The sequence below is a fragment of the Antrostomus carolinensis genome, unplaced genomic scaffold (genome assembly GCF_000700745.2).
Source record: "Antrostomus carolinensis isolate BGI_N321 unplaced genomic scaffold, ASM70074v2 scaffold9704, whole genome shotgun sequence".
Lineage (NCBI taxonomy): Eukaryota > Metazoa > Chordata > Aves > Caprimulgiformes > Caprimulgidae > Antrostomus > Antrostomus carolinensis.
In genome coordinates, this window is record NW_010312811.1 from 14541 (window position 1) to 25201 (window position 10661).

The window sequence follows — 10661 nt, forward strand, 5'->3', positions numbered from 1 at the left end:
CCACTCAGTTTGCTAAATTCACTTGCAGGCCTGTAACTTAAGATTTATTGCTTATGTTCTTTGCCACGTTTTAATAATTATAAATTTTAATATATTTATACATAGTAATTATTTAAAAAATAAATTCTGTAACCTTGTATAAATTATACAGAAAATATATTATAAAATACATTATAAAATCCTTTTCTGTTTAAGGAAGCGCTTGACTTTCGTATCATTAAAGAGTAGCTTTGCAGGTAACATTCTTCCTCTTAGGAATTGTGTCCATTTCCCTGTTGATTTTTGTCTGGTTCTGTTGCTTTTTGCAGGATGTGGAAAATATATTTAGTCGTATATCGGACATTCATGAACTTAGTGTGAAGTTATTGGGTCATATAGAAGACACTGTTGAAATGACAGATGAAGGTAGTCCTCATCCACTAGTAGGCAGCTGTTTTGAAGACATGGCAGAGGTAAGAATACTTGAGGGTTTTTTTGCTCTTCATATCTATTGCACTTCCTAAGTGCATCTCTCTTCTAGTTGCCTTTGTTTAGGTTGAGATCCCTTCTTCCAGGCCCACCATGATGAATAGACTGCCTGTTTTTGAGTGCTCTAAACCTCAGTTTTTATAGGGCTGTTTAAACTTTAGAGAGCACAGGGAAAAAATAAAAACCCACACACCTGTGACTGGACTTCAGCAGAAATGGGGGTATCCTGTGCATCGACTGTAGATCAGGATTGCTGTGGAAAGACAGAGTGGAACAAGGGCTTTTTTGCCAACAGGCTTGCTAAGATGAGGAAGGCTTTTGAACTAGGCTTGTTGGTGGATGGAGACCAAAGCTTGCAGACTGAAGAACTGAGGGGAGAAGGAGATGTGCATAATGGAAAGCATGACAACAAAGGCTCTTGCACCTTCACCGTGAGAAAGTGGGATGACCTAAGGCTCATCTGAAGTGTCTGTTTCCCCAGAGTGCATGTGCTCATGTACAGATAGGAGGATCTGGGAGTCTCACCAGTTGCAGAGCTGCCATGGGACTGGAATTAGCACCATGGCAGGAAGGGTTGCATGATGGAGGGCTGTATATGAATGAATATGATCACTCTAGAAGGACAGTTGGGGAAGATGAGGCCAGGACGCTTAACAAAAGATCAGCTCAAATACATGGAGCTTTGTTACAGAATGAATGATGAACTGGTTGAATGCTTAAGGATCAAAGGAGGAGGCCACCAAAGGAGGTAGTTAAGAAGTTGAGGCTCATGATGTACAAAGAGGGTTAAGAGTGCTGAGTTTATTCAGTCTTAAAAAGAGAAGTCTGAGGAAGATCATCTTATTGTTGTCTTCAGTTTCCTGAAGGGAAGGTGTAGAAAAGACTGAGGCAGGCTCTTGCTGGGGGTTCACAGTAGAGGACCATAAGGTGAGATGAGAGAGAGCACGCCAGTGGTAAAAAGGGTGACTCTGATTAGATACTGAGGAGGGGAAAATGTGCAGTGAGAACAGGTGAACATTGGAATAGGCTGCCCAGAGAGGTTTTGGTGCCTCTGTTCTTGGAGGTACTCAGCACTTAACTGGATGAGACCCTGACCAAACTCAGCTAGCTTTGACACTGGATCTGGCTTTGGCCTTGAGGTGGGCCCTGCTTTGAACTTTGAATTGGACCACTTGACCCCCAGAGATCTCTTCTGGACTGAGTTACTCCATGAGCATGTAGAAGTATTAATTCTTCTCTGTAGGTGTTTTGGAAAAAATATGCAGAAAAGTCTCTCCTATGTAGCGTATGTATTTTCTTTAAGAAAAATGAACTTTAGGTATTAAGTCAATTTTGTAAAATTCTTCTGTATTTCTTCTTAGGAACTAGCGTTTGATCCGTACGAATCATATGCACAAGATATTTTGCGACCTGGTTTTCATGATCATTTTCTAAGTCAATTATCAAAGCCAGGAGCAGCATTTTATTTACAGGTAACTTTCTTTTAAGTAAGCCTTATTATTAATATTACTGTTTTAATTACATTATATTGTTGCTTCGATACATTTATTGTTTTAAGACTGAAACTTATTTTGTTTCTAGTCAATAGGTGAAGGCTTTAAAGAAGCTGTTCAGTATGTTCTACCCCGGCTGCTCCTTGCCCCTGTTTACCACTGTCTTCATTATTTTGAACTGCTAAAAGTAAGAATGTTGTGTCAATCTGATATTTTTTTCATACTTCTCAGTGTTTGATACCAGAGCTTTGTGTGCTCACTTAGGCATAAAGCCTTTTACTAGAACATGAATAATAAAACTGCTGTGATGAAAGAAAAGCAGGCTTTATGCTCTGGTGCATGCTACAACTGAGTATCAGCTTGGAATTTATGGAAGTTTTACAGCAGCTAATGATTTGTGTTGAATAATCCAGTTACTATTAATTTAGAAAGCAACAGAGATCTAAGTACTCATATTCTTGGAGTAATTGTTTCAACAGTGGTAAGAGGCTGAAGTCACTTGGTTTGTTCAGCCTGGAGAAGAGGAGACTGAGAGGAGATCTCATGGGGGTCTAGAACTTCCTCCCAAGGGGAAGAGGAGGGGCAGGCGCTGATCTCTTCTCTCTGGCCACCAACGAATGCCAGGAGCAGAGGGAATGGCAGGAAGATGTGTCAGGGGAGGGTGAGGTTGGCCATGAGGAAAAGGTTCTTGAGGCAGAGGGTGGTGGAGCACTGGACCAGGCTCCCCAGGGAGGTGTTCCTGGCACCAAGCCTGACAAGATTCCAGCAGCATTTGGCCACCATGTGCCCTCAGGGACATGGTCTGAATCTTGGGCTTGTCCTGTGCAGGGACAGGAGTTGGACTCGATGATCCTTGTGGGTCCCTTGCAGCTCACAACACTCTGTGATTCTATAAGAGATCATGGTAAATGGCTGCAGAAAATTACAGAAAATGTCCAAGACTTTCTCAAGCTATTACTTTGTAAATTTAAAATCACAGTAAGTTTTCCCTTCAGACTTCGTTTTATTTTCATAAAAGCTTCAGAGTTCTTGCAGTGCACATCCCATGGTGGTTGTAAAGGTGATATCCTTCCTTCAAAGGGAAGGATTGATTGATACATACACATCCTGGGCTTGTTGTAATGAGACCTCACATGGGTAGGGTAACAGTAAAGACTGTAAAGTCTTACACATATAAAGAAAAACTCTGTCACATACACATGTAAAGAAAATAGCTACAGAATGTTTTTCTGGGGTGTTTATCAGTTAGCGTTGAATAATCTTTTAGGAGTGTAGAGCATTTTGAGGAGAACTTGCAAATAGAATCTTCATTTGGACTTAATGAAAACTCATAAGGGATACAGTGTTCCAAACTTAATTACTTGGGAAAATCCAAAGTAGAAAAACATCTCTGCTCTTTTTTTTTTGTTCTGAAGAAATCTGGGTGTGTTTTTGTTGAATGTTTGTTTGGTTGTCTTGGGATAATGTAGTAGTTAGGTCACCTTTGAGTCTAAGTGTCTACACTTTTAATACCATATTTACTGATTTAGATCTCCATGTACAGCTTTGGCACGTAGCTTATCTTGTATAACATGCTTTTTTGAATTTTGGAACATATGCTTGATCTGTTTGTCTAGCTCATGGGTTTGGTTTGACTTTGTAGGCATTTTTAACAAATTAAGCATTTTCTTTCATGACAGTCCATTGGAAGAGAGGTATGATACAGCTTGTCTGTATTTTTTATGACAAATAACTGCACAGACGTAAGGTTTCTCTGCTTGTACTTTTATCACACAGTCTCGAAATGCTGTAGCTAGTGGCTTTGCACACTTCCATGTGAACGTGGTGTTGTTTTATGTAATAGATGAAGCATGAAGCATTAACATCACCTGACGTGGAGGCATCCTGCAGTGTGCTTTGTCACTGGTAATTTTAGTGGGGGAAAGAGGGCATGTGTGCTTATGAAAATAGGGAGCAGCTCATGTTCACCTTTTTTAGGGCAAACTGGAGTCTCAGCTAGACTCACCTCCAGAAGGTTGTCAATCTCTTTGCAACTCCTGACCTATGCTTTATGTAAAATTCTTCTTTTTTTTCTCATTCGTGCTCTACACATATACCTCCTCCACTGAGTAAATCTGATATTGTTGGGTTAGGTTTTGTTCTGTATCTGATAACGTTCCAGGTTTTCTTCCCACTGTGTTGCTCATCTCAGGTTTAATGAGACACCTCTCCCTGTGGTCTGTCAGGTGTGGTACACACCATAGAGAGTGCTGGATAATGGGAGCACGTGAAGAGAGAGATCTTACCTCTCGTGGCCGTAGTGTCGTCTGTCCATTAGTGTGTACATGTGCTCAGAGCGTATGAATCCCTCCCTCAAGTAGTCATTGCTGTGTAGCGTCGTCTGTCCATTAGTGTGTACATGTGCACAGAGCACATGTATGAATCCCTCCCTCAAGTAGTCATTGCTGGCAATAACATTTTCTTTCTTATATCTGGAATCTTCAAACAGATTCCAGCTTGGTTATACTTCCAAATGTCCTGACAGAAGAGTATTTGCTACGGAAGGGTATTGGTGGAATTATTGAGCTATATAATCCTGACAATGTCACTGATGCAAAGTTGTATTGAATTCTTTTGTATGGTAAGAATCCCAATTTAGTGATTGCAGGCGTATCTCTGAATAATTAAGTTAACAATGCTATGAAAATGGATCCTCTTGGTATGAAGAGACAAAATGCTGGCAAAGTAGCATGTGGAAGAAACACTTTATTTCTCTTTAATACAGATATGCTAAAGGATAAAGGGGTTAGCATTTTTCTTTCAGCTCTGTTGTATCATCTTGCATACTTTGAAGTTAGCTACTTAAAATGCATCTCAAAGTTACCTTCTAACTAATGCAAACTACAAAAAAAGTAAATTTCTATCCACTGATGGTTATCCTATTTAGAAAATAAAGCCCTTTGAAGTTTGGCAGGGCACTAGGAACACACAAATACCTGTTCTATTTTTAGCTGAAGATCCTTGCTGTAACTTTGGAAAATTAGCATATGACTAAGGGCTGCGTTTTCTTTCATCCAACCTGAAAGACACCAAACCTTTATATAAGAAACTAACTATATAAAATAGCAGCTTCATGTGAGACTCTGCTTTCTGCACGTTTGCAGATCATATGAATGGGCTTTTCTGAATGTGAACCCTTAAGTGAAAGGTAGAGTGGTACAAATTGTGCAGTTACTTATGACCTTGAGTTATTGAAGAAAGTAGTTTACAAGACTTTTTAATTGGGCAGTGTTTCAGAGGCTGTAAATTTGTGTGTGGGATACTCTTTCCTTGAACAGGAAACCTAGATAGTTTGTTTTGTTTGTGGAGGGGTTTGTTGTTTTGTTGGGGTTTTTTGTTTGTTTGTTTTGGGGTTTGTTGGGTTTTTTTTAAAGTGCAGACTTGGCTCCCAAAACTTAGAAAAGGAAACTTTTTGTCTCTGTAAATATTTTTTAGTTGGAATTCTACCTATAATGATCTTAAATTCTCAGGATGCTTTCATTTCACAACAGCATCTAATGTGTTTTATTTTTTTTATTTTTTTAAATTTGTTCTTAGATGATAAATAACTTACCAATTGTTACTGACTTCAGCTCAAGTACAAATACTCCTCAATTAAACCTTTTTTGTCTTCCTGTTTCACTATACTAATATAACTTTTTAAAAAAAATAAATTCTGGTTTGGAAAGGTCTTCCAAGATGATAAACTAACCTCTTCCCAACCTGGTGGTATTAAATTTGTTACATGTTGCTGGAGAAGGCACAGGCTGTTGAAATGTTTGTAGTTTAGGACTAGAGTATCTTTAGGTTGATCCTCTAAGTCTCTTGCTGTGTGTTGTGTTGGGCAACACATCCCAAACTATTTTGGGCTTTGACTTCACTTTGATTCTCAGCCTTGTTTCAGCCAGACTTATGATCCAGAGTGTAACAAATTTAATGAAGTTGGTTTATGAGCCCATCTGGATCTGGTATAACCCAGCCCAGGGTGGAGAATCACTAAGTCTTAATTAGTTGCACTTTGGCAGTCTGCAAAGTTTTTACAATATCTGCAATTATAGATCATTGTCTCAAAACATGGTTTGCGTTGCTTGTATTTAGTACAGACACTGTAATTAACAGGTTCTCATGCTCTATTGATTCTTAATCTCCTCCAATTAATATTAAAAACAGAAAATCACAGATTCAGACTAGCTATGGATTATCTTAAGAAAGTATTTCCTTAGTGTCAGCAAAAGACTTTATTTTCCAAAATCACTTTGGTGTTCTTCTTTCCAGACACAGTAACTTTTGTGCACAGTACTGTTTCAAAATAAAAGAAGAGCAGAAGCATTACTGTTTTACATGTATTTGCATATGTAACTACAGATGAGGATTACCTTTTTTGCATCCACTGGAGATAATGTGCAATTTTATGTCTCTGTGACAGATGAAGGCCTGTCTGCTGGAGGAAATGTAGCTTCACCAAACTGTTGCTAGTGTGTGATAAGGACTGCAAAGTGTATTTGAGTGTTTCTTGGGAGAAAAAGCTGGGGTGATGTAAAAATTGGTCCCAAGTCTAAGATGAGATTTCCTAGAATATGACAGTAGGTGCAAATTTAAGCAACTTCTTCATATGGTTAAGTTATGGAGACTTATATTTCAACTGCAGTGTTGGAAAGGTACAGAAGTTGAGCCTTATGGTAGAAGTTGGAGGTGACACAGCCAGGTAAATGAGGTTCAACATTTCTTTCTTGCTTGTATAGCTTCACTGGCAACATTTTTCTTGCTTTTCTTCTTTAAATGCTAGTGGGTTTATGCATCAAATCAGCTGTGTGTTTGACAACCAAAAGGAAGATGATAGGGGAGAATAAAACTTTGTCACATGGGTGTGTTATGTGCACTTTTTCCATAAACTTGGTTATTGTTAATGTAACTAACTGAACTCTGAGGCAACCCTTTAATCAAAAAAGTTATTCAGAATTTATTTCTTTTGTTTTCTAGCTGTGGTACTCATTGATAGATTTCTTATGTGTTTATTATCAGAGATATATATATATATATATATGCGTGTGTGTATAACTTCATTTGCCAATGACTCGTGTCATCTGTAATGAAGTTGTGATGGGGCTATATGTTCTGTTGTAGAATTTTTTCTTTTTACACAGGATGTATCTGGGCTTTTGAGAAGCAGATGTCTCTTTCCAGGGAATTTTCTACTGAGAAGGAATTACTTTAGAGAATATTTTTTTTTTTCCATTGTCCCACTAAAATTGCTTTTCTGCAAAAGCTGGATAAAATCTAACAAAAATAAAAGTAAAAAATTCCTCCTTCCAGTTTGCTTACAGTCCTTGGTGCCACTTAAGCTGTGTTATTGTCAATCTGCTGCCAGACCAACAAATGCTGTACTTTGGTCCCTTGAAGCAGGGAGTAGGATGGCACAGGGCCAGACTGTTCTTATCTAGATGATACCCTCTTTGGGGAGTCACACAAAGCACTGACTGAACTCCAACTTTTGACTTCACTTCCGTGTTTAACTGTAGGGTTCCAGGGTCCTGTTTTCTGATCCATTTTCTAGGAATTCCTGCAGGGCAAATTCTCCTTGGTACTGTGGCAGTTAGGAGAGCTGTAGTGGGGCTGACAGTTCTCTGGGGCTGGTGATCTGGTCCTGGTTTTTAATGACTACTGCTAATGATGGTAGATAGCTCTTTAGTTTACATGGCAGCAGTTTATGCTGAACACCCGAGGCCAAGCTCTCATGAAAACAGTTGGGTGTTACAGGAACTTGGACAAATTTTGAACCTTTTTTTTCCCCTCTAAATGAAAGTTTTGACCCAAGTAATCCATCGAGGATTGAACGTAGCTGAGATTCTCAACTCCTCCTCTGGGATGACGTTAGTTTTTGTGGCAGTCATGATAAACTGTGGCATCCCTGATAAACTTGTATTGCTGTGTAGTCTTTTAATAGCAGTAGTATATTTCCCTGTCATCTTCTCCTGCTTCCACTCCTGTCACCTTCTATATAAAAAGGGGATTCTCAGAGAGCTATAGTGCTATCGTTGAGACTTTCATAGACTTGATTTCTTCAGTGGAAATATTTTTGGATGTGGAGCTGTGGATTTAATCACACTACCAGTATGCTTTCTCTGTTTGCTCTTGTAGCAGTGAAGATCTGTGTTTTCTGTCGTTGTTTTGATATCTTCAGTGGAAATCAATAGAAAGATGTAGGAAAAAACAAGCAAAAGTAAAACAAGCTGCGTTTGTGGTTTCTGTAGATGAGATTCTGCTTGTCATCCCTCATTTCCTCTGCTATTTTTTCCCCTCTTAAAATCAACAAGGTTCTACTATTGCTTCCCCCAGTGATCTTTGAAATTGTGAATTCATCTTATGTAGTGTTCAAAAATTCATACATTTTTATCCAAATGTAGAGATGCTATCCAGTTGAGCCTTGCAAAGTTGTCTGGCAAAGATCAGATTTGAATTCGTGCCTAAACAGTGCAAGTGGATTTTAATCCACTTTGGAATTACAAAAGAGGAAGGGAAGATGTTTTCAAATTGAATTGTCTTTCCTATGGTGGAAAATTTGGGGGAAGAAAACAGAAGACCTCAATTACAAGTGTGGAAGCACATAGGTAAATATTTTGTGATATTTCAAATACTGATCTAACTAAATGTTATCAACTTAATTATGAATTTTAAATTTCTAATGTATTCTGCAGGTCTACTAATAATGATGAGGCAAACCAAAGTGACAGTAAGAAAGAAGAGAATTTCAGAGCATGAAGGCTCTGGAAGGATCTCTGTGAACTTGTACGTTTGTTGCAGACAGGTAATGAATGTGCTGTGGAAGAGACATCAGCATATGCAAAAAAACCCCCCCATATTTTTGAAGAATTTAGAACAAATGAGTTTTCTGTACTCTGAGAAGACAAGACCCTCTGTAAACAAAGTAGCTGTTTCCCTAGTGATGAAATCTGGTCATATAAAATGCATATATGGCAGCCAGTAGCCTATGAAAAGTCTGAATGCTTAGTAAATGGTTTTATGAGAACAGCAAGGAACTTATTTGAAAACAGGGCTTTGTTTTTGTATCTGTTCCTTAATGAAGGAAATGCTGATTGTGTAAGCTTAATGAGAATTGCTCACATACATTAATCCCTTCCCAGCTGCAGGAACTGAGAGCAAAAATACACTTCCCTGCTGAGCAGACCCCAATTGAAGTACCTAGCAAGCTGCAGTAGCACTTAAGCAGACCTAATCTGAAATATGGTCTCCTGACAGGCTGTACCCATTCCTGGGAACTCTAGTAGCAAATTGGCCACATAAGAAACGTGTGACGGAAAACTTTGAACTGTTGAATTGGTGAAACATCAGCTGACAGACTTCTGTGTGGTATATATTTCCAAATAGCTCTTCCTGACTTTCACTCAGTGTGCATCCTGATTTGAAAAATGACACTTCAGAGTAGTGTAATTTATGTCTGAAACAGATTTATTTTAGTTTCATTCCCCACCTCTCCAAGTAAGAGCATCCACGTCAAGTAGTCAAAAGTAGCAGTTCCTTAAATTCATGTGTTTCTTTACTCCAAACAGTTTCACTTTTTTGGGCTCAGGTGTAAGTCTGATGTACTTAAATTTTCCACATATCTTTGAGATCTATTTTAGGTCACATATTCAAGCTGTGAAAGAACTGGGAAGCTTGTACTAAAAGTTGAAATGCTTCTTTTTTTCCTCTGTTTTAATGCTTTACTTGTACAGTATGCTTCCCCAACGGGCTGACTGTATTTTACGTTATGTGAGTTAAAACTTCGTGTGAAGTAAAAGATGTGGGCTTTTTAGCTTCCATCTCTTTTAAAATGTATTTCCAAGAGAGTGCTGGAGGCTTTTTGTAACTAATTGCCTGATATCTGAGGTTTGATATTTGACATGTGTATGTAAGATTATATGATGTAATGAAACTTTAAAAAATTAAACTGAGAAAGCATAGTTAAACTTTGAGTAGGTAAAAAGTTTTTACCATTACTTCGATGATATATTAAGTTCTGTTCCACTCGGTGCCACTAACACTCCCGCTGCAATGTAAATCTAAATAAACAGTTATATAAGTGTGGGCATATTTTTACTGCGCTGTGCTCAAGATTGAGTATATAGGGAAACAAAATTACTCCTGAAATTTCAGAATTTCAGATTCCAGTGCATTAAAGCTGTGTTTGTCTGTCCAGGAATACGATACGTGGAGTTTCCTTTAAGCTTCAAGTGTGAAGTGCCTTTTAGACTGCTAGCATTTTCCAGAAGTGTTACAGTGTTCCCTGCAGTTGTTCCCATTTGCTTCTCCAGATGATTTCTTGATGCTTTCTAAAAATTAATTTCTTAATATGAGAGCACTTTTTTTCCCCAGCACAGTGTTGCTTTGGAGGAATTGCAAAAAGTCAGAAAGAGCTCCCAGGCAACTCAATGCTATTGAACCAGCTTCCAGGGTTGTTTTATGGCAGAGTGCCAGCAGACCTGCTTGCCTGCATTTGTCAGAGGAGAAGCCTTGTTCATTTTTATTCTTAATCATAAAAATATCCTGTTTCAGGATTCTTTTTAGGTCGATACCCCTTTCTTCAACATGTTGAAGAAAATGGTGAGGCATTAGAACGGGAGTAACTGATGTTGGTGCACTTCAGGTTCTCATGAACACTGCTTGCTTATGTAGCATTTCCCT

At 38.5% G+C, this 10661-nt stretch overlaps 1 protein-coding gene across 1 annotated transcript in view; it reads left to right on the top strand.

The window, feature by feature from the left end:
* The window catches only part of LOC104524303 (son of sevenless homolog 1), a gene marked incomplete at its 5' end in the record, with an annotated part of 29017 nt that overhangs the window by 5577 nt on the left and 12779 nt on the right, over nt 1-10661 (top strand). The window contains 3 exons of the mRNA XM_029084781.1: nt 309-452; nt 1830-1940; nt 2050-2148. Coding sequence (XP_028940614.1) covers nt 309-452; nt 1830-1940; nt 2050-2148 — 354 coding nt within the window. The remainder of the gene's footprint in view (nt 1-308; nt 453-1829; nt 1941-2049; nt 2149-10661) is intronic.